The sequence below is a fragment of the Protopterus annectens genome, chromosome 12.part0 (assembly GCF_019279795.1).
Source record: "Protopterus annectens isolate FY-2018-M chromosome 12.part0, PAN1.0, whole genome shotgun sequence".
In the NCBI taxonomy this organism is placed as follows: Eukaryota; Metazoa; Chordata; order Ceratodontiformes; family Protopteridae; genus Protopterus; species Protopterus annectens.
In genome coordinates this window covers 609,734,368-609,759,864 of record NC_056746.1, presented here as the reverse complement: position 1 = coordinate 609,759,864, position 25,497 = coordinate 609,734,368, and the positions used below count along the sequence as shown (strand labels likewise).

Here is a 25,497-nt window from a genome sequence, read left to right as displayed (position 1 = left end):
TAGAGAACATATGAGGCATTTGGGAAGTATAAATTAAGACAGCAGTCCTTCAGTGCAGTCAAAATGGTACATTGCTCAACATTTAATTTTAGTAAACAATATGTTTTTCAGGTGTTAATCATATATACCTATATTTTTATATTATTTCCTATATATGGCACTAACAGTGCCACCTAGTATTTTCCTTTGCCCCCCCCCCCCAAAAAAAAAAAACAGCACCACTTAGTAGAGCTGGGGGAGAGAACAGCACATAATAGTCCATGTGGAATGTGTTCTTCTACTTTATTAAGACAGAATTTCTAGAATCCTCACTACTGCATACTAAGGAACAACAGTCTTGCTTTGCAATTATTGACATCATTTTGAGCAATGTGTTTATATTTAATGATAAGCTATACCATCAGCAGACTGGGGTTGTGATGGGCACCACGTGTGCCAACAGCTATGCAAACATGGTGTTGGCATACTGGGAGTCCCTCTGCATATTCGATCCTTTTTTATATACGGTTTGTTGATTATGTGTTTTTTGTTTGGTTAGGCACTATGGAAACTTTACACAAATTTATTGAGTACTTACATTCTATAACTAACTTTCTGAGATTTACTCTGACCTCTTCCTTTACATCTATTGATTTCCTGGATGTGTATGTAATGATTACTGAAAATGGAATAACTACCAAATTATATATTGTAAGAAAGAGTGTGGCAAGAATAAAGTTTTACATTGTAACAGCATGCATCCAAAACATGTACACACTAATATGCTAAAAGGACAGTTTTACAGATATGCACATTTAAGTGCTGATGATAGAATTATGCATGAATTATTTAAGAACCTTAAAAGTGACTTTAAATGTAGAGGCTACCATGATGTGGAGGTCGAGGATGCCTGTGATGAGGTCCTCTAATACAGGAGTGATGTTGCTAAAAACCTTACTTCTCTGAGAAAGTAGTAAACAGTGAAAGAAAGATTTCTGATGTAAGATCATCTGCCTTAAGAATGTGCATGACTTATTCTACAGATGTTTAACTATCTGCAATATTATTAGGAAAAACTGGCAACTACTTGTATCTGATGAAAGGTATAGGTCAATACTTAATAATGCACCCAAGTTTTGTTATAAGAGAAACAGATCATTAAAACAGTTGCTGTGTTATAAATCCACTAATAAGAAGGTTTCTGTCTCTGATAAATGAAGTTTTAAGGATAAGAGCAATCTTCAAGATTTGATCTTCTCCTGTGGTTTCAGTATTTTTTTTCAGCATGTCTGCATTTGGCATTTTGAGGCATTTCAAGTGCCAACATTTCAGCAGGGAGCCCACTATGAGTTTTCCCTTTAGGAAATATGAACATGCTGAGTAAGGGGTATAAGAAAAGTAAAAAGAAGAGTAATGGGGTGTTATCTGCTAGTTAAAACATTATACCAAAGTGTTCTTTTTATGTGTTTTCTTGTAATGTATATTGCTTTCTTTTAAATGGGTCGATTTTAATAAAAAACAATCATTGAGTCTTCTACTCTTTTTCTTGGGAAGAGAATGCTGATGAGTGCACTTTTTGAAAAGACATAATTGTTGATGTTAGATTGGTGGGTCTAGGATTGTTATTTGCTAATGTTGAGATGGAAGAAAGTACAGGTGTACTGCCAAATGTGGTACTGGAAGACTTACAAGCAGTTCTGGGACTGGAAGCTGGGGTCCCTATCAGTTCATTGAAAAATCAGTTCAGTGAAAGGCATTTTTAATGCACTTACATCGAACATGCCATTTGTTGAACTGTTAATACTGAGATTGTGATATAGAGAGGATCGGGAAATTTGACCTTTCCCCACTATAGTACAACCTCGGAGTTGCTATACATAATTAGCGGGGGGGGCATAGCTCCCCACATGAGAGGAAATCAATGAATGGCATTTCTGATGCAATACCATTTGATAAAGTGGCATAGACTCAGAAGCTGATGATTCAGTAATATTTTTGATTGAATATCATGGACATGAGTGAAATGGAGATTTTCAGGGTTAGTGGTGCAACTACTAACACACTCACCTTTGGAGCAGAAGGCTGTGGGTTCTATTCTCATTCCAGGTCAAAAGTTTGCTAATATTGCAGTGCAAATATCCCCTAGTTGTATAAATACCACCTCAGGACTCCCCTGAAAAGATAGCCACTAGCCTGGTCAACAAAAGATAACTTAAAAAATAAATAAAAGACGATTTAGGTGGTAGAACTGGAAGAGGTTACTGACACAGCAGGAGAGGAGAGTTCTATTTTTATTTCATTAGCCCATCAACAGCACTGCTACTGTCAATCTGCTCCCATAGAAGAATTGGGAAAAATGACATGGTGCTAATGTCTTTTTATGATATAATTTGTCAAGAGAGAATGGGTGAGAGTTTGGAGCAGGGGCGGTGTGCAATCTTGTTTAAATATATGGGAAAAGTATAAAATGGAGCAGAATAAAACGATGGCCAGCAGTTATAAAAATAAAACGTCTTTACTGGAATCCAAACATAAGTGCTTTTACAGTTACAAAGACTGCTTCTTCAGATATATATATATATAATATTATATAGCCTTGAATGTAACTATTTTTAGTAAATGCATTTAGTACTAGCTATTTTTGCAGTAGCAATAATGGTGTTTTATAAATGTGCTACAAGCAATCATGAAGGAAGTGCATTTGAATGGCAAGCACTGTATTTAAGGGATGAAGGTTTTTGATTAATAGTATCATCTGAAGAAGATGTCTTTGTAACTGTGAAAGTGCTTATGTGTGGAGTCCATTAAAGACATTTTATTTTTACAACTGCTGGCCATCGTTTTATTCTGCTCTATTTTATGCTTTTCCTGTTGGTTGTTCTGTGGATCAGGCTATTGGTGTATCATTGTGCTGTTGTTTAAATATATGACAAAGGTTGGTATTCCTCTTTCAGATAATAGACCAGATTTAATGGACATCAGAGATACTTGTCTGCTGAATGCCATTTTCAAGTCAAAAGCTATCATGCTTTGTCTTTTGACTGTTTGTACAAAAAGCATAGCCAGGAGCCCTGGAATCAGGTTTCTTTTTCTAATTTTACTTGAAATAAGATGAAGAAGATTTTTGTACTGCAAAGTATGACCATGAAAATGAAGCATCAGAATCACGAGATCCAAGAATTTACGTTTTGCTTGTGACAGAAATAGGACATGTTAGCAGACAGATAAGTGTCTCTGAAGATCCCAGTGCTCTGGAACAGGTTCCCCATGTGAAGCAATATCCATCCCTAAGCAAAAGCGTAACTTTGACCAATGGATGGGGAAATCAGAAATTCACCCTGGGTCTGGCCCCCATGTCTCGGATAGAAGCAGACAATAACTATGCCCAAACTAACATTCCCCCATAACCTTTAGAAACTTCCTAACTAAGATACCCCCTCCTAATAAGCGCCCATGATATATTGTGACACAACTGCATTGGGCTGCACAGCTAGACTTAAGGCCCTGGTTGTTTTCAGGCTAGTATATACCAATGAACCTAGGCAGGCATTACCCAAAGAAGTTCTTAACATTGTACGATGTGATAAGACATCGGGCTGCTTTACAGACTACATCTTTGAAAAACGTGGTGAGAATGTGTGGCACTTCTATGCACGAGGAAAGATTGTTGCATTTAGATAATCAGCTTTTTGTTTCAAGGAATGACGTCAAATCAGATGCCATAGCCAATCAGAGCATTGTTTTCAGATGGGGGGCAGGGTCTGCAGTATTATAGTCTAGCATAAAGCTGGTTGGAGGGAATGTGGAACTAAGGGGCACAGGAAACATTAATGAATGTATTTGTCAACAGTAGAAGCAAGATGTATTCCTGTCAAGACTGAAGAAATATGGAAAGAAAGTAAAAGAGGAGTACATGTCTGAAAGACAAAAAGATGCTGTTCAGGCAGAGAAAAAAAGAAATGAATAATACATTCAGGGCTGTTAAAAAAAACAGAGGGCAGGAGGCATAATGGAAGCAAGAAATTAATTGTTATGGTTGCTAACAGGTATGGGCTATTTCAAATTAAATAAAAAAAAAAAAGTTCTGAGAGGAAAAAGAAGATGAGAACACACCTCTCAGCTATCCAGATTTATGCAGCATGTCCTGATTTTTGCTTCATTTTATTTTTCTGCTCCTCATACAGTTTGTACTTTTCTGGGAAATCAATGAGAATTGAAGTCACTAAATAATAAAATGCACTTGAGTTTCAGATTTCGTATCCTTCAGAAAAGGCATGTCAACTGCAAAACCTGTTATTCGGTCTTGCCCCCCCCCCCCCCCCATTATTTTGGTCTTTGTTCAGATTTCTTGTGCTTAGAGTTTGAGAGGTATAGATGAGAACCACAGTGATGAGTTTATAAGTTGTAAAAGAAACTTAATTGAAAGCTTTCAAGTTAATTTGATACACTGAAAAGGACTAAGAATTTGACAGTTTCCCTTAAAGATTAACAGTATGAAAAGTTAAGTTATTTTTATTAATTTATTTTTTAATTTGTTTATTTTTTTTTTATTTGCCTTATGGATCACAAAATAACTGTCCAATACTCAGGAATTAAAAAAAATGACACAGGAAATGAAATCCAAATACTGGAAGAAAAGATCTACATTTTAAGCATCTGTGAGCTTTAAAGTAATATCTGCTAAGGAATGAAACACCACCCAAAGAAGGTCACCAAGTGCATACACCAAAGTTAAAACTGTGAATCAAAGCATAAAAATATTCATCATAGAATTTTATAACCAGAAATAAAGTGTGGAATAAAATGACAAAGTCCTTTCTATCTGGAAACAATCAAGACAATAGTTATTTAATTTTTGCTCAAAGTAAACTCATTCCAAAAAAATAATTTTTTTGACAACATACCAAATGCAGAAGGCACTGACGTGACTAATTTCACATTCTAAAATATTCAATATATACTAGAAATGCCTCAACACCATATACCAGAAATTAATAAACATAATTATGCTGAGAGAATGAATGCATTAATTAGTATTCAGTAACTGCCAATACAGAAAAAAAATGACCAAAGAGCATTTAAATGAAATAATAAATACTAAACCATTAGATATCTGTCTTTAGGAGGAATTGTGAGAAGGATAACAGTTCTATTAGTGGGATCTCTTATTTATATCAGTTCGTCTACAACTGTGCACTACATAATCGGCGTAGCTGGTGTCATCAGATAGCCCTTATTATACACTGTTAAGGTAAGCTGACCAGAGATCAGCAGCAACTAAAGTAATCAATTAATTATTGATTTTGAAAAAAGAAAAAGAGGATCAGGCAATGTATTGCTTCTTGTTCTGAGCTTTACATATCACAATTCCCCATCCATTTATTTCCCCATCTCGGTGACTTGAAGCATGTGGTAGATTGAGTCATATGAAGCCTTTGACAAGGAGATGTACACATACAGCAGTTTCATACACTAGAAACTATCTAAACTAGTAGCTTCCTTACATTCTTTATTTCTTTCTTAAAATCCTTATTAAAATAAGAGCTGAAAAGAAGCATTTGTGTTTAGTAGGCATTCCCAGTTAAGAAACATATAAAAAAATAAAAAATAAAAGATCTGTATTAAGAAAAAAAACAATAACAAAAAATGAAAACTTTGTGTCACTGTATAAATTAGAATGCTCCTAAAAGTGCAAATAATAGCTTTTCATGCACAATGATTACAGTTTCTATCAAGGAAATAGCCACTAGTCAGGTCTTTATAGAAGAAATGGACAGATATTAATCATAAACAAAATATTATCTACGGGCATATGACAGAATAATTCTCTACCTTCAGCTGTGTACTCATATTTTTGTGCTTCAGTTTGACAGCCTTTGCATTTGTTATATTAAAGTCCCAGGAATAAAGCAACTTTGCAGCATTTCCAGAGTAGGCACTGGCAATAATGAAATTTTCTCGGAAGGACTTTGACATACTAGAAGCAGAAAACAAATGGCAGCTTTTGTTAAACGGTATCAGAACACACTTTCAGTAGTCATTACTTAGCAATTGCATTCTACATGTTTGTAAATAAGGCAATATTTAAAGACCATATTACATATTCCAAAGAAAACAAACCATAGAGAATAACTATGTAAGAATATAACAGCCTGCAATTCCTTTCTATTTAGTATTGCCGATAGCATTTCTTCGTGATAAAAGTTTGTATTCTTTCTGCACTGTTCTCCTTCTTCCTTTCTTATTTTTCTGTGAGGACAGAACATCACTGTGATACCACAGTTAATTTCATGGCAACGTTATGAGATCGCAATAAATAATTATGTTCTGGATTAGTAAACAAGCATTGAGTATGGGGGGGGGGGGCAATTTTGGAGAAGAGTTACCCAACTGGTGCAATAATCTTGTAAATATAAGAATATTCAACAAAAGTAAATTATAGATACACATATAACATGGGCATGAAATGGCATTGCATAATTACATAACAGATATGAACTTGTCAAGCTGTCATGCTTACAGCATCACTAAGTGATCAGTACATATAATTCTTGAGATTTCTATGGCTGTATTACAGTCAGTCAGTCAAGTGAAGGAAATGAAGTAAGTCAGTAATGATTACTTTAGAAGTGAAAACATGCTTGACCCTGAAGCAGTACTCATCAGTGTTTACAAATGCACTACCTTACGGCAGATTGTTTAAATGTCATTCAAGACATTAATACAGTTACTCAGTTATATCACTGTAAATGCAGTATTATCAATGAAAATATATTGAACCTCAACCAGTACTTGTCAGTATTTACTCATTACATTATTAATCGCAAGATTTATACAACTGGTTAATGACAGCTTCATATTCATCAATAAAATGTTACTTCTCTCATGTTTGTATCATTTAAATAGAGGTATTTGGAACTTAATACTTGTTAGTCCTTTTGTTGTCTGCATCTGTCTCTCTCTTTTTCTTACTGCCTGAGGCAGTTTGGTCACAAACTCCTCAGGTGCAGGAAAACTCATCACTTCCTCCTGCCTGCCACAGGACCACTTCATGGGGAGAGGGACCAAAACCTTGGGCTTCAGGACCTAGTAGAGGCTACTGTTGAGAGGCCATGGAGAAGCATTGGAACCCATATGAATCTCTCTTCTACAGGTTGCAAGACTCACTGACCTTCATGGATCTGACCGCTGTATTGCCAGAAAGCTCAAGCCTGGCTCCCTTGGGGTTACTCTATTCGGGTACATCAAAGTAGGCATATCTGACATCCTCCAGGCCCTGGTGAATATTATCTCTTTATCTTAAAACCCTCTCTTTTTCCTCTATCTGCCATTCATATATCTTGTCTCGCCTCTGTATTTCTGTATGTACTGTCATAAAAACATTCTTAACTTTTCCTTAACCCTTTCTGCAAGATACTGTACCCTTCATCTTTACCAAATTCCCTTATTAAAAATGTGGGAAAACTGGGGGTTTATCCCAAACAAAAGCATAATATCCTTCCTCTCCTACCTCCTCCTGCATAACCCTCTTAATGTGTTCCTTCTGTGTTTCCCTTATCTGCTCTTTCCTGTATTTCCATCTGTCCTATCTTTCCCTTTTCTAACCTTATAAAAGCCATGCCAGGGTGTTCATAGAAGAGCACCCTCAGGGTGAATTAAAAATAATTAAAACAGTTTTGGTATGCTGCAGGCCAATGAGGTTGAGCCCAGCCTAGTGCACAATCTTGTGGAAAATGTTGAGAGATCTGCATAGCCTCACTCCTGCTGTCTCTTGAGGAAAATACATGACTGAATTCATAACATAGAGCATGATTTTTCCACACATAACTGCACTTGTTTGTTATAATTTTATACCAATTAAGAATTGTGAAAGTGTACTGAGCATTCCAACATAAGGCTCACTGCTCACTTAAATATAGCTATAACGGCATGATTTGAACATTCCCTTTATGGATCTGTGAAGTGTATAACAAAGAATACTACCCTGTAATTAATATAGGGTATAGGGGACAGTTTGCTACCAATGTATGGCTTGCAAGAAGTGTAAGTAGTTATGTTTTACAGTTGTTCTCTCATGTCCTTAGCAATTTCATCCAGCTGTAAAAATTGATACTAATTAAAACAATTTGTTAGATTGGGAGCATTTATTTGTTTTTGGACCACAGAATTATTAGTTACATGAGAATTATTTTTAGTTTGTAAGTAATGCAATGAGCTGGGCTCTTTAATAGCCAACAAAGTATAATGGCACCACCAACACAATAACAATCTATTTGTTATTCATTAATACCAACATTCATTAGCTTGTACTGTCACCAAACAAAGGGAAAAGCAGAATATGCAAATAAAAGCATGAACAGACAAAGTACATACTAATAAACCAATCCAACATGGTGGAGCTATTCAGGAAGGTATAGAGCAATCAGGTACACTTAGTGTAGACTTTTGCATTAGACATCAAAACTCTTTGAAATGCAGCACAGTTGTGCTTAGAAAAAAGCATGTTAGAGGTTGCTGCTGTTATTATGCTGTATGTGCAACAGGCTTTAAATCAGGGTGTTGCTGCAACTGCCAGACCTCGGCTGAGAAAAAGGGTGTTTAGATACCATTTGACTTATCATGGACTGCATGATGCAGAAAAAGGTGGATAAGGAAACACCAGAGAAAATATGCGGCTTGTTCCTTGTTGACCTTAGGCCCTAGGAAATCATGGAAAACCCATCCCACTGGTAACACAGGTATGTTTAGTATTACATATACTAGTTAATGGAACATTCCAGAGACCCACAGGGAATATGTTAGGGGTGTCACAGGCATCACCCGCTAGAATATTACATCAGTTTTTAAATGCAATGTTACTACATGCAAAGGAGTACATCTATTTCCGATGAACATCACAGCAGAAAGCAAGAAACACACAGGAATTTTATGAAGCAGCACACTTCACTGAAGTATTAGGGGCTATAGACTGCACACATGTAGAAATAAAAGTCCCACCTGGGGAATAGGGGAGGAAGTACATCAACAGAAAAGATTTCCACTCTATAAACTATCAGGTTGTCTGTAATGCTCAAGGGATCATCTATAATGTTTGTGCAGGTAACCCAGGCAGTTTTCATTACTCACACATATGGCCGAATTGTGAGACATGCACATGGTTTGTTACGGGTGGCATTTATTAAAATCATCTAGTGGGGGATGCAGATTATGCACTGGAACCCAAGCTCATGACACACATGAGAAAACCACACAACCCCACTAAGCAAAGATACAATGATGCCCATGTTCAAACTAGAAATATCATAGAACATGCGTTTAGATTGCTGACATCAAGGTTCTGTTGTCTAGACACTTCAGAAGGTGCAGGTGCATTGGAGCATGCCCCAGGCACCGCTGCCAAAATACTTTTAGTCTGTACCATGTTATACAATATAATACTCAGAAAACAGTTTCAGCAAGGACAGCAAGGGACTGGACTATGATTTCATGGACCACAGGCAGGGCCAGCAGCAGCAGGTACAGATGAGGTGTCTGAGGGAAAACCACCAGCTACAGATGGTGCTGGCAGATGGAGGAGTGCATAGTATGCCCTGGCTCTGACTAACAGGCAAAAGATACCACACACTCTCACTACCTAGCTCAGAGTCTAAGATCCCACCCACATATAAATAAGAAAATAAATGCTTTTCAAACAACACAACCTTTACATACTATGTAATGGCTGTGTTCTGATAGCTTCAGACAGAGACAACACCCAAAGATTAATGATAAGGTAAGTGTAGAGCCTGTAAAGCAAAACATAAGTTGTAGAACTAATTACTCTCATATGAAGATATGTATATATCCCCTAAGCAGAACATCCTGTTAGTTAGTAGGCTCATAGGAAAGATATGCACCTTTCTAATTGTACTATTTCCTGACCTCTACATTGATAGCGTTCTTATTTTTGTCAGTGTTATAGTACGTTAGTTGAATGCTACTTGCATGATCGGCTTGCTGTGTAGCTGATTGTACTATTTAAATTACTGTCATTTTATATTATCAGCAGACTGTGTAGCCGACTGTACTGTTTTTTTTTTTTCTTTGCAGTCTTTGGTGTAGCCAATTGTTCTTTTAATTTGCAGTCATTTAGCATTATCGACAGACTGTACAGCCAATTATATGTAATGTGCAGTCTTTTTGCATTATCGGCAGACTGTGTAGCCGATTCTATGATTTAAAATGCAGTCATTTTTTTTTCTCTAACTGTTTCAGATTGAGCATTTTTAGTGCTATAGTATGGTTCTATGCAATTGCTCCTCTTTCCTTATTTATTTGTAAATGCATTTTAATCCATGCTTAGTACAGTTTTTTCTAACTGATAACTCCATTCTTTAGGTCTGTATTGAACCTTAATCATTTGTTTTGTTTTTTTTTTCTTTTACTTCTCCTAACAGTTTACTTACTCCTGAGCTGTGAGGTAGTTATACAAGAACGTCTCTTTGCTCTACTTATTCTTATTAGTGGCGTTACTTTGCTGGAACTAAAGGACGTCTTCATTACACAACCTAGTGTCACAAGCACAATTCAAGGAGTATATACTTCACTTGCCCTTCTGTGTATGTCTAAATTGTTTACATCTTTTGTATACTATACATAATACTCTTTTTTACATTACAATTTATTTACTTTATCATAGCCCTATGGTTTGGTCTCTGCCCTCTCCCTGTACTATCATTTTATCGGCCTCTTTATATTGTGTATTCTTTTTGGATTTAAACAGCTTTTTGGGTGTTTTATTCAGTCCTGTTGGTTTTAAATAGCTACTAAGTGAATTTGGCTGTTTGTTTTTGGTAATTGACTGATTGCCTCGTGGGGTTCCACCATCTACTAACTGTCAGCCTTGATTAGCATATTATCCTTCCCCTCCCATCTCACGTCATTCAAAGAGTTTATTTAGCCCTAGAGTGATTCTGGCACCATTTTTAAAACCCATTCCTATTACTTTTACTGTCATTGTCGACTCGTAGATAATGTGTGCTCCACATTAGCTTTAACTGTCTGTAGCTTAGGGTTTTACTGGTGATAGGTATTACTACTGTTTCTTTTTGTACAATTTAGTTAAATAACATCTACTTTATTGGTCTTTGATACATATATACTTTAACTACAGATTTTAGCATTCATTAAACTACTATCAGTGTTCTGCCCTCACCTTCACTCTCTGATACATTTTTGGTACTCACCTCTGCTGGGGGTCTGAACCCGCTCCGTTTGCCCTTCGAGCTCACTCTGCTCCCCTACCCTACCCCCTAATCCCACCCACCCCACCACATCTAACCTTATACTTCTTCTTAGTCACCTGACATACATTCTGCTCCAATCATTTGTCTTAGCCAATTCTCAATACCCCCTACTCTGACACCACACCCATACTAGAACTCACACATCATAACCCCACCTCCACCACACAGCAACAAACACTATGTAACCTATCCAAAATAAACTACAAAGCAAGTCCTACTATCCTTGCTCCTACTAGCCCTCACCTCCCTTTCCTACATTACAGCTATACAAACTAGCACCTCATTCCATGCAACACTTACTAAAAAACACACCTACTCCCACATAAACTTTACAGTCTGTCCAACACTATTTAACACTAGTATTATACTACACACTTCTAACATCCACCTATCTACAACTATCAGTAAGAAAGCAGTATATATATATATATATATATATATATATATATATGTATATGTATATATATATATATATATATATATATATATATATATATATATATATATATTACTCTCAAACCTTACCTATGCTATCAAACACATATTCAAACTCAGTAAAAGGCTTCTTATCGCTGGTGACATACACCCAAACCCAGGGCCCAGTTTTACTGACCTCCCCAATAGACCTCAATCTGATCTACTTATAATTAATATTAATATAAGGAGTATTTCCAATAAACTCCAAGATCTACATGCTATTATTACTTATTACTCCCCTGACATTCTAACCATTACTGAGTCATGGCTGAAACCACATATCCCTAGTGAGGAAATTCTACCACCAGGTTACAACATCTTGAGGCTAGATAGAGAAAATAGAAAAGGTGGTGGAGTTGCAATGCTATTCAAAAACAAAATAAACCTCCAGCCATTTCATACCCCTTTGCCAAAATTTCAAAACGCTGAAACCATAGGCTCTATCCTACCAATAAACAATGATTAAACATGAATATTTTTTGCTGCTACATTCCTCCTGGAAATAACTCTCCAGCTATTGAAGAAATCATTCAAAGGCTGAATCAAAACTCCCCTCAAGAAACAATTTTATGAGAAGGCCTCAATACTGACTGGCAAGCTTGCAACTCCAACAACCCCACTAACAATATTAGCCTCTATGGTTTCACACAACTAATTCAAGAACCCACCAGAATAGACAAAAAACCCCATAAACAATCCATTATTGATTGGACACTAGTAAATAACCCCAAACATCACTATCAGACTGGATGCTTACCTGATGTTCTCAGTGACCATCTCCTCACTTTCCTTCTAATGAAACAAGCCAAGACTCCTAATCCCATAATCTATAGACACATCAGGGATGATCGTAACTTAACCCCAGATAACCAAAACAATATTCTACAGCAATGTAACTGGCAGCCTCTGAGAACTTTACGCCTTGATCAGGCAGTAGACTACTTTAACAATATATTTATCTCAGTTCTAAATTCCATTGTACCAATAACAAAGATAAAAACCAAAGTAAACTATGCTCCATGGTTAAGTAGGGACACAAGAGCCCTACTAAAAACCAGAGACAAGGCCTGGAAGAAATGGAAACAAGAAAACTCCAATCATACCAAGCAAAAGTATAAACAACTTAGGAATCTAGCCAAAAAAAAAACAAACTAGACAAACAAAACTACTTCCTAGGTTTCCAAGACAAATACTCAAAAAAGCCCTCCAAAATTTTGGCATAGTTTCAAATCCCTACTAAAACCTGGAACAATTGCTACCCCTACCCCCACTTCCCACTATACTAACATCAAAGATATAGTTTTCCAACTTAACTGTCATTTCATAACCTCAGTCCAAATGCTGTCCAACCAACAAACACTAATACCTCACCAGCCTCATCTGCTGGGAACTCTCCTAGCAACTCTAAAACCCTACCATCCTTCTCTCTCACCTGTCCATACATCTAAAATTAGAAAACTCCTCCTCAAACTAAAACCTACCAGACTAGCAGCAGATGTTATTCCTGCTAACTTCCTAAAAATAGCAGCTGACTCACTATCATATCCAGTATCAATCCTAATAAACAGGTCCATTCAGGAAGCTTATGTGCCACAACTATGGAAAATATCCTACATTATACCTCTTCACAAAGGTGGTAAATCTTACGACTTTTCCAACTATTGGCCTATAGCCATTTTTCCCCCTTATCTAAGCTCCTAGAGAAATGCATACACTCACAAGTTATGCAATTCCTGAATACAAACAATCTTCTCTCCTCCACCCAACACGGATTCTGCCCTCACCATAGTACAACTTCTGCTCTTCTCTCCTTCACCAATCTGATTAATCATCATAGAAACAACAACAGCTATGTATCTTCTACCTTTTTAGACCTCTCTAAAGCATTTGACATGGTCTCATACCCTAAATTATTAGATGCTCTTCATTCTTTAACCTTTACATCTGAAGTAGGCAGACTTCATTTGTCTGCAACCTGTGGGTATCGGATCCGACCTCGGATCCGAGCCGGCATTTCAAAAGCTTAGGCTCCGAGCTCCTAGCTCCTCCCTCTACCCATAACCCCTTGCCAAGCCCTGACTGACCCCAGATTTCGTTTGCCGCTTTCAAGTTGCGACGGATTCCTTCAGCTCCTAGTGCAGATAAGTTTTCTGACAGAAAAATTTTGAAAAACTTTAACTTTTTTAATTTAATTAGTTAGAAGTGTTTGTGTTAGGCTTTCCTCTCTCTATCTTTTAATTTTTTCTCGGGTTTTGCGTAGTTTGTGTGTGTGTGTGTGTTTTTAGGCCTGTTAGGGCTTAACATGTCTGAAGCCCATAAGGCAGTATTCTCTAAATGTACTGAGTGTGGCCATAAGCTGTCCCCAGCGGATGGCCACACTCGCAAGAATGCTTGGGGTTGAACACCTGTCATCTGGTTGTACCATTTGTGCAGGGTTCAACCCCGAGCTTTGAGGGAGCGGAGGTCGAAGCTGGTTCTGGCGGGACTTCTCCTCCAGATACCGCCGCTTCTGCCCCTTCTACACAGCAAACAGTTGCTGTGGGCTCTCCTCCACCGGCTGGGACTCAACCTCCCTCTAAGATGCCGGAGGAGAGAGTCTTCTAGGGAGAGAGAAAAGAAGGAGAGGCACAGGGAGAGGCACCACAAACGGAGAGCTGAAACCTCTAGTTCGGCTCCTCCATCCAAGCGGGCCTCTCCTGTGCCTTCTAGCTTCCCTCCTCCTCGGCTCCACTCCCCTCGGTTCTCTCCTGGGCCCGAGGAGGAGGAGGCTAGCCCTTCAGCGAGGTCCCCAAGGCGGCTCTCTAGATCCGCTCGGTGGCCTCGACTAGATCGACCTTCTCCATGAGTGAAGCAGACATGGACCGGATGATGAGGAAATTCATCCAGGCCCAAATGCAAATGGGAGTGCTCCTAGCCCCCCCCCCCATCCGGGAGGGGCTTCGACCCGCCCCCTTTGGCTCCTTCTCCGACCCACACCATGGGTTCGGAGCTGTCGGCGCCGGGCAGAGTTGGATCCGGGGGTGGGTCGGATCCGATAGGTCGGCGCACCTTGGATCCGTCCCATCCCTTGAGTGCTTGGTGCCGGACCCGACCTCTCGGAGCCGAGGACCGAGCCTCGGATCCGAGGGAGCTGGTGTGTCTTCGGCTCCGTCTAGGTCAGAGCACACCGGTCTCTCGGATCCGACGGTCTCGACTCCGGCTCCGATCCGTGCGTCGGATCCGAGTGGGGGTCGGCTCTCGGGGTGTAGAGAAGCTGGCTCCCCCTCGGCCTTTGACGTAGTGGAAAGGGCACTGTTGAGGACTTCCGGACCCCCGGTCCCTGCCACGGCTCCATCCCGCACTCCCTTGCAGTTGGGCCAGGCTCCCACCAGGCGGTCCCAGGGACAGCCCGCCTCGATGTCCCAAGTAGTTCCCTTGGAACATCCAGCTGTGGAAGAGTACTCCTCGGACAGCCCCCCCGAAGAAGTACCTCGGAAGCGTAAGTGCAAAAGGAGGCACATGGACTCCCCGAGTCCGTTCAAGACACAGACTTGGATGAAGGGGAAGGCTCCCCAAGGTCACCCCCTGAGGACGTCTCATTTGGAGACATTATGGAAATGTTGAGGATCGGGGGGGGTGGTCTGCCCCCAAGGCCTCCTCAGACAAGTCTGTGTTCTTGGAGGCATTCGAGGCGGGCCCATCTACCTCCTGGGTGTCCCCTCCTGCCGATCCTCTGGTGGACCTTATATCCATCAGAGCGTGGAAGGATCCGGACACCGTTGAGCCTGTACCCAAGCGTCCTGACCGTATCCTTTCCCCTCCGGCGGACCGCACTCACTGGAGCAAAGGCCCCCCAGTAGATGCCATGATGATGGCTGCAGCCACTAAGAGGGAATTGGCCCAGGAGAGTCCCTCTATGCATCCTCCGGGCAAGGAGTCCCACTCGATGGATCGCATTGGGAAGCGAGTTTTCAGTTCAGCAACCTTCTCTTTGAGAGCGCTGAACTACATGGCACACGTCATCAGGATGCAGCGGGATTTGATTAAAGAATACGCTGCATCTCCCCCAGAGTCCATGTCGGGTGAGGACAAGCAGGTATACTCCACCCGAATGGCCACTCTTAGAGCAGTTTCTAACACATCTATGCGGCTGCTTTCTCACGCTACTGAGGGAGCCGCTAGGGCCAGCGGAGCAGGCCTAGTCATGAGGCAGCAGGCCTGGCTCCGCCACTGTGATTTCACAGAGCCCTTCAAGGCGACTTTCGCGAATGCCCCCTTTGATGGTTCTGCCTTGTTTGGCAAAACTGTTCGCGAAACATTAGTCCAGAGTGAGAAGGATGGGAAGACGCTGTCTGCCATCGGAGTCCGCTTCTCAGCTCCCCAGAGGTCCTTCTTGAAGAACCAAAAGGGACAGAAGAAGATGTGGTTCCGGAAGTCGCAGCAGTCCCAACCTGCTCCGGATAACCAGTCCTCCCGTGGCAGAGGAGGACAGGGAGGTCGCCGTCCTAGAGGCAGGGGGGCTCCTAGAAACTTTGGGTCCAGAGAACCTTTCTCTGATAGACCCACGCAGCAGCCCTGAAGGGTTGCCCGGCTGTCCGTCTCTGGAGGCAGTCGGGGGGCGTTTTTTGAGGTACCTAACTTCTTGGGAGTCCACCACAACAGACCGTTGGGTGCTTCGCATGATATCCAGAGGTTATACAATTCCTCTGTACAAAGTTCCCAGATCTCGCAGCCTCCCAGATGTTCCACCCGACCAAAGGGAGGCAGCAGCTATCGAAATCGGACAGCTGCTAGAAAAAAGAGCTATCCAGTGCGTCCCCAGATCAAACCGGGTCAGGGTTTTACTCCAGGTTCTTTTTAGTGCCAAAGAAAACGGGGGACTTAAGACCGATCTTAGATCTTTCCCTGCTGAACCTGTCAGTAACCAAGCAAAAGTTCTGGATGGTCACCCTTCAATCTATACTCCCCCTCTTGAGGGAGAACGACTGGATGTGCTCCATCGACCTCAAGGACACGTACTACCACATTCGCATGGACAGACGGTCCAGGAGGTTTCTTCGCTTCCAGCTGGGAGCCAGTCATTATCAGTTCAGGGTCCTTCCCTTTGGTCTCACCTCAGCCCCCAGGGTGTTCACCAAGGTTCTAGCTGTTGTAGCGGCCCACCTGAGGCTCCAGGGATTACAGGTCTTTCCGTACCTGGACGACTGGCTCCTGACGGCATCATCAAGGCATCTTCTGTGCTCAGCCAGGGACTACTTCCTTCGTATAGCCCCAAGGCTGGGCATCACTGTCAACTGGGGGAAATCTTTACTGCACCCCACACAAGTTATAGATTTCATAGGAGGAAGACTAAACACCAGGTCAATGTGAGCCTTCCTCACCCCAGACAGAATTTCCAACCTGAAGTGTCATGTCGCAGCGGTCCTGCAACCATTTCCGACAGCAGCTTCGGTCCTGAGGGCCCTAGGTTCGATGGCGGCAGCTTTCCCGCTTCTTATTCATGCGCGCCTACGCATGCGGGTTCTTCAATGGACCCTTCAAGTTCAGTGGTCCCCTCTCTGTTCCTCTCTCAACACTCCGATAGCGGTCAGCAAAGCATGCAAGGATTCCCTTCTTTGGTGGCTTCGATCTCCGGAGCCTCTGACAGGGAGACCTTTTTGTGCAGCATTTCCCCGAGCCACAGTGACCACGGACGCTTCTTGCCTCGGGTGGGGGGGGGCATTCTGCGGGGAAGATTGTCCAAGGCACGTGGAACTCCACTGAGACTTCATTGCATATAAATGTCCTGGAAATGAGGGCGGTGCTCCTAGCGTTGCAAGCACTTCACCACGTTCTTCCTTCAGGGACTATTGCGATTCAGACAGAAACATGTCGGTAGTCTGGTACATCAACAAACAGGGAGGAACCAGGTCCTATCCCCTTTGTCGAGAGGCCATGAGAGTCTGGGAATGGGCAATTTCCACCAAACGCTTTCTTGTAGCAATGCACATTCCGGGAAAATCCAACATCCTTGCGGACAAACTCAGTCGCACCATTCTTTCCCCTCACGAGTGGTCTCTCAATCCTCAGGTAGTGAAGAAGATTTTTGCCGTTTGGGGGCAACCCTGTTGCGATCTTTTTTGCCTCTCACTCAAACGCCAAATGTGACAATTTCTTCGCTCTGCTTCCCCACCAGGGAATTCCCGAGAGATGCGCTGGTGCATGCTTGGCCTCCCGGTCTCCTTTATGCCTACCCTCCACTACCTCTAATGCAGAGGCTTCTGCAGAAAGCCAACAGTTTGGGGAGCAGAATGATTCTCATTGCCCCATTCTGGCCTCGTCAACCCTGGTTCCCCTTTGTATGGTCTCACAAAGTGAATCCACCCTGGATTCTGGATCCGATTCCGGATCTCATCTCCCATCCTCTGGGAATTTCGGTCCCCAATCTACGCACCCTGAAATTGACAGCTTGGCTGCTCCAGTTCCATCCTTGATTAGGACTCCCGGTATCTCATCACCGGTCAAGGCCATCCTAGTGGCAGTTCATAAACCTTCCACTAGGCAGGTTTATCGGAGTAAATGGAAGAGATTCTCTCTTTGGGCGGTCCAGAAAAGTTTGGATCCTTTTTCAGCACCTATGTCGGCAGTGCTGGATTTTTTAACAGACCTCTTTCATCAAGGGGCAAGTTCTTCCACAATTAAGGTACAATTGGCAGCCATCTCTCATTATCACATTGGTCATGAGACAGCTCCCCTCATGACGGCGAAATTGTGCAAAACCTTTCTTAAAGGGATTTTTTTGTTGAGGCCTCCAGTCAAAGAGATTGTACCACCTTGGGACCTATCTTTAGTTCTGCAAGCCCTTACTGCTCCTCCCTTCGAGCCTGCAGCGTCTACAGACCTGAAGTACCTTTCCTGGAAGACTGCCTTCTTAGTAGCTATCACTTCAGCCAGAAGAGTGTCTGAACTTCAGGCTCTATGCGTCACCGCCTTACCTTTCCTTCTTTCCAGATAGGGTGTGCCTCAGGACCAATCCATCTTTTCTTCCAAAGGTCTCTTCAGAATCTAATATCAACCAATCAATCAACTTACCTGTGTTTTTTCCCAAGTACTCAAACAAAGGAGAATACAAACTGCATTCCTTGGATGTTCATAGACAATTACGATTTTATATTCACAGAACAGCTGGTCACAGGCAATCAGATCAGCTGTTCGTCTCCTTTGCTAAATTTGCTTTGGGTAAAGCAGTTTCTAAAGTCACACTATCGAGGTGGATTGCTAATTGTATTCTGCAGGCTTATGACACTTCAGGTAGACCTGCTCCTCAGAGGGTTACGGCTCATTCTACTAGGGCAGTCTCCACGTCAGCCACCTTTAAGTCCCGTGTGTCATTGGATGATATCTGCACGGCAGCCACTTGGGCCTCACCTCATACCTTTATTTCTCATTATAAGGTGGATGTTGTTTCCAGAGGAAGAGCATCCTTTGGCTCAGCGGTGCTCAAACATCCTTCCATGACGGCCCAAGATTCAGGTAGATGGGGACTCTGTCCCACAGGTTGCAGACAAATGAAGTCTGCCTACTTCAGATTTAGAAGTTATGTACTCACCATAACGTTCCATCTGAGTAGGTGACTTCATTTGGATGCAACCATCCCCCCCTCCATCCCCCTGACCTTTATACAGCGAGTATTTTTTGCTTTGTTCAGGTACTGTAGTCAGTATTATATAGGCAAACTCAATCTGAGGTCAGTCAGGGCTTGGCAAGGGGTTATGGGTAGAGGGAGGAGCTAGGAGCTCGGAGCCTAAGCTTTTGAAATGCCGGCTCGGATCCGAGGTCGGATCCGATACCCACAGGTTGCATCCAAATGAAGTCACCTACTCAGATGGAACGTTATGGTGAGTACATAACTTCTAATTCCCCTACTATCTCCTGGTTCAAAAGCTACTTATCAGATAGACAACAATCTTTACAATGGCACAATGAACTATCCCCTCCTCTCCCTAACTGTACAGAAATATCACAAGGCTCAATATTAGGCCCACTACTCTTCTCTATCTTTACAAACAAACTATACACCTCCTCTAAGGAAGCCTCACTTATTCAGTACGCAGATGACTCCACTCTCATCTGTGCAGCCCCATCTGTCAACACTCTACAACAACTTGCCCAAGAATCATTCTCTGCTATTGAAACTTGAATCATTGATATCCATCTTATTCTTAACCCCAATAAAACCAAACTTCTCCTGTTCACCACTAATAAAACTAAATCTACCCCCTCTACTTTCACTATCTCATCTAGGAGTGGCACTATCACCACCCACAAAAAACTCCTAGGAGCTGAAATTGGCAACAACCTATCATTCAATCTACACATAGCACAAATCATTCAGAAAGTTCACAAAAAGTGGGAACCCTTTATAGGCACAAAAAAGTATCTCACAAAGAAATAAAGAATCACCCTAGCTCACACTCACCTCTTATCAACACTTAACTTATGCTGCACCAATCCTAACCCATACTAGAAAAGTAGATCTGGACAAGTTAGAGTCATGCTATAACAAGATTGCCAAATTTGCCCAACACTTCCCCCTTTAGAACTCATCACTGCCAAGTACTAAAAGAACTTCAATGGCTTGAATTTCCAACTTACTAACTTAATAAAACTCATCTGCGCCTTTATCATCAGAAACAACCCAGAAAAAACTCCTGCCCTTAAACAGCTATTAACCTCCCACTCTTCCAGTCGCCCTCTCTGCTCATCTAATAAATCTCTCCTCAGTGTTACTACTGCTAACAACACTGCAGGTAAAGCACTACATTCCCACATCATAGTAAAAACAAATGGAATAATCTCCCCACTAATATAACCTTTACTACAACAAACACAAACGTCAAAAGATTACTCAAATCTCATCTTAGGACAACTTGGATCTGCCCATGTATCACTTGACAATCTCTATACCTTCTCTTCTCCTTCAAACAACTTCAGTCTAGAATTCACACTATTCTACTTGCATATAAATGCATACTCTTAGAATAAGTCACATTGCTATTTGTACTTCTTTCAGTGTACACTTACTAGTAATGTAAACTGTCTATACTACCTTTGTAAATATTTAATCTAACTGTATTTCAGTCCTGCATTGCCTGTTAACTTTTTGTATGTAATCCACTGTCTTCTCATTTTGTATATTTCTCATTGTATTAACTTCTTACTATATCTTAATTGTGGAGCTTTTCTACCTGGGCATCCACTGAAAATGGACCTGGTCCAGCTGGATTTTCCCGGTAAACAAATGAAAAATAAATAAAATAAAATAAATTTTGTCTACTGTAAACAATAATGATAGTAATATCTTCTCTGCCAAATTTTGCTGCATTCACTTAAGTATTACAAACAATACAGTGCATCAAGCATTTAAACTGACCAGCATTTATAAAACATGGAAGAGGTCAATTATGCCCTAATTTGCACAACTATACCAAGAAGCAATACTGAAGTATCTAATGCTTTCAATGCTGTAATGACAATGCTAACTGAAATACAATGATGTTCAACAATCATAGACGCAATCATTCACAAATGAGAATGAACAATAAATCAACAAATGTTCTTCTGCAATGCTTATTGATAAATGCAAGGTTGTGAATAATCAAGCATTAGCCATTGACTGTGTACATACGTCATATATGCAACCCCTAACTCACAAAGACGTGCAAAGGGCAGGGCAAAGTCATCATCATTTACACAGGATGGGGGGTTAGGAGAGCAAGGGTGACACCAAAGAACTGAACATGTGCAAGTAAGAAACACATGTATGTCTCAGAATATACAGTGTTCAGTGCCAGTAACAACAGACATATAGCACTCAACAGTATAGTTTAGATAGTGTGTGTGTGTGTGTGTGTGTGTGTGTGTGTGTGTGTGTGTGTGTGTGTGTGTGTGTGTGTGAAGTGGTATGGGCAAGTGAAAAGTTGTTTTTCTGTGTGTGTGTGTGTGTGTGTGTGTGTGTGTGTGTGTGTGTGTGTGTGTGTGTGTGTGTGTGTGTGTGTGTCTGCATGAACACAATTAAACTGTGCTAGCACTTTGTTCTGTCATCTTGGACAGGTGTGAGCCATGCATGACAGACCACTCAGTTCAGCATCTTTGCCTTCAGCCATGAAAAACACCTCTGCCAGGAGTTACACTGCTACTTCCATAGCCCTAGTTAGAAGTCATGGTGCTACCTGAACATGAGCAGTGTCTGCTGAACAAGCACTCCTCACAGCTATATCCAGGACTATGATCCCATGTCTTACCACATCTGGGTGTGGACACTGCAATCACTGATGGAGCAATGTAAGCAGCATCACTATGGAAGCAGGATCTTACACAGCCATATCTGCTAACACCAGAAGTTGTAGTGGCTCTCCAGCCACATGGATGCCCACCCTCCCCAACAGACATTCCATCACAGACACTGCCCTATCTGGTGTGTCATTCATCCTGTCTAATGAGTTGCCCACATGGTTCAGAGAGCCAATCACATCGTAATGCATGACGTTAAGTTCTTACACTGTTTCGATCCCTGATGGAATGTACCAGTGCCTCCACTACATCCTTACACAAATATCTGATGGCACCTAATGACACACCAGCATCAGGAGGAGAGTGGACAGCAGGCCTCTTCTGAACACTGCTACCAACCCTCCTGTGAGGCAACCTGTTCTGAAACTGTTGTAACCACACAAGCCTTATCAACTGTGTCCCTGTTAGCCTGTCCTTTATCAGAGGTCTCAGTGTCATGAGTATGCATAGGCATACTGACTGTGTCTGAAATATGGGGAGGGGATGTGAGAACCACAACCTCAGTGTTAGACTGACCCTCTGTACCCCCAGAGTGTGCCTTTTTATCGTCATCACCATCATCATCAGAGGCTAACGATACTCTGACTTCAGGTCGTAGGAGTTCCACAGTGCCACTCTCAGGATCACCTTTGATAATAGGCAATAAATAGAAATGACAGAAAAAAAGAGAATAAAATTAATGTATGTTGAAGGTTAACAGATGCTGAAGCAACACAAACTTTACTGTCATATAGACATGAATCTACTTTATATAGAACAATAACAATAACCAGTCATATGCTTATGATGTGCAGGTGGGCTGGCAGCCTGCAATCCTGAATTGACTGTATGTGAGCAATGGAAAGGAAAGAAGTCTGCTAAGTATCACAATGCAAATGAAACAAGAAAAAGAGAAAATTCCCCTTCACAAGTCCAGACTAAAAATGTTCTCATACAAAAATGTAGTGCAGAAAAAAACTCTCCACTATTTCTGTATGACTGTAGTCTGACTCACAGTTATTGCTGTCTCTCTCTGTCTCTAAATATATATACATATATTATATTATATGTATGAGAGATCTACGCTATATGCACAGAAAGATACAACAATGACATTGCATTTTGCATACTTGGAAGGTCTGCTTTTGACAGTCTGGGTGTGTCATCCACATCTGCATCAACATCAAGGATTCTGTGGGAATCTTCTGCCAAGCTATTTGGATCTCTGACAGTAGAAAGGAACTCCTGTGTTTCAGTTGTTGGTGGTGATCCTATCAAACCACCAACAACTGAAACACAGGAGTTCCTGGGCAATTGTATTCACCCTGTAGTGGGCAGAGGTTATCATGTCACATGCCTGGTGTTGCATCTAAGAGTAAGGTAAGTTCTCCCATGCCCTCTGGCAGCATTAATGTCATCTACCACCTGCTGCCCATACCTCCTAACCATTTAGAATCTGGACAAAGCCATAAATAATGGGGGGCAAAGGCCCCAAAATAGTGACAATTTTTAAATATTGCTCCTACAAACTTAGAAAGTTGATAGAATGACAGAGTTTGCATTAACATGAATTTTCTGAAGGGTATGAAGTCTGAAACTGAAATGCCTGTCATTATTTTCTGACTTCAATATTTAATGAATTTCCAATGATTTGCCAGAAAACACACATTTATAAAAAAAATGGAGCAAACATATGTGGCAAAAATCTGGCTTTCTATGAAAATCTGTAAAGTTGAGAGCTATGCTGTTGCTATATCCTGTCTTGGGCAGATTTGTCATATCTACCTCTCTCTAACAGAAAAGCTCCATGGTGACATAAGGCCTGGATAATGACCTTATTTTCTGTATCAGTGTATGGCTGCTTGCGGTGTACATTTTTCTCCTTGGGTGCCGCATCACTCTATGTTATAAAACAGAAAACAGATACACATAATTACATATATAATACATAGGATGGCTGTGAGCTCAATTATGGGTGACTGCATGTATCCAACATGCACACAACAATTTAAAAGTTAATGCTCCCTATGACTGCACACAAGGAAGGAGAGTCCCTCCCCATAAAAAAAATAATTTTTCTAAGTGAAGTATCAACAATGATCTATAACAGTTCTGTAATGCAGATAACATAGGTTAAACTGTGTAATACATTGCAGCATTAACAATAAAGTACAGTTGTGTACCTACCATAAATGTAGATGTCCGAATAGGAATGCATCTGCAGTCCTTACAAATGGGTTGTCCTGTCGTCAGGCAGCCCTTCGGTCGGCCGGATTCCAAAGTCTGGGTCTGGTCTCGGCTGGTGTCGCACTTCACCCGACGTCATAGCTGCAGTTCTTTGGGTATAAAGGCATCAGCCAATGCCATTTTCCTCAGTGTTTCTTGCCCCAGATGCCAGTTGCCCTCTTGGATAGCTAAATTTTGGATAAATGCCAATGTTTCCAAATAGTAGAAGGCAAACACAAAAAATAAGCATGTATGTACATATATACAAACAAATACACCATAAGAGATCCCCCCCCAGCTAGCTATTAGATGGGCAAATACCCTAGGAATACCACAGAGGGGAAGGAGGGTGGGTAATCCTGACTGCAGATGCATTCCTATTCGGACATCTACATTTATGGTAGGTACAAAACTGTACTATGTCCTTCAAGGATGCATCTGCAGTCCTTACAAATGGGTAGAATACCATAGCCAAACTAGGGAGGAGGAAGAAGAAATTATGGTGTAGTTAGGATCCCTTGCAAAACAGCAGTGGCAAACCCTGCTCGGGATCTAGAGTATAAAGGTAAGTTATAATGCTTGGCAAATGTATGCACGGAGGTCCAAGTAGCAGCCTCTATAATGTCCTTGGTAGCCACTCCTCGTAAGAAAGCTGTGGTAGTGGCTGTAGCCCTTGTAGAATGAGGCCTTATGTTCTGTGGAGTTTGCTTTCCATGGTAGGAGTAACAGAATCTGATGCAATTTCCTATCCACTTGGAGATTGTCTGTTTTGAAATTGCTTTTCCTTCCCTTCCTGTTGCATATGCTACCAGAAGCTGGTCAGTTTTCTATTGCCCTTGGTTCTGTCCAGGTAGTAGCGCAACTGTCTATGTACATCCAAAGTATGCAGCAGTCTTTCCCCCCTGCTCTGTGGATTGGGGAAGAAGGTAGGTAGGTGGATAGCCTGGTTTAAAGACACTCTGGATACCACCTTAGGCATAAATGTAGGATTTGTTCTCATGGACACTCTGTCTTGATGGAAGATTAGGAAGGGTTGTACTGCCATTAAAGCCTGTAGCTCAGAAACCCTTCTTGCTGAGGTAATTGCCAGCAGGAAAGCAGTTTTCCAGGATAGGTGTTGAAGATCTGCTGTTGCTGCTGGTTCGAAAGGGGGAGTGTCAATTTTTCTAGCACAAAGTTCAAGTCCCATGCTGGTAATGGTGGTTTCCTAGGAGGTTTTACATTTTAATTCCTCTCAGAA

The 25,497-nt window shown here is 41.4% G+C and overlaps 1 protein-coding gene across 3 annotated transcripts in view; it reads right to left on the bottom strand.

The window, feature by feature from the left end:
• The window catches only part of TMC5 (transmembrane channel like 5), a 1,577,296-nt gene that overhangs the window by 571,019 nt on the left and 980,780 nt on the right, over positions 1 to 25,497 (bottom strand). For all 3 annotated transcript variants that reach the window (XM_044089737.1, XM_044089736.1, XM_044089738.1), the window contains one exon: positions 5,812 to 5,956. In XM_044089737.1, coding sequence (XP_043945672.1) covers positions 5,812 to 5,956 — 145 coding nt within the window. The remainder of the gene's footprint in view (positions 1 to 5,811; positions 5,957 to 25,497) is intronic.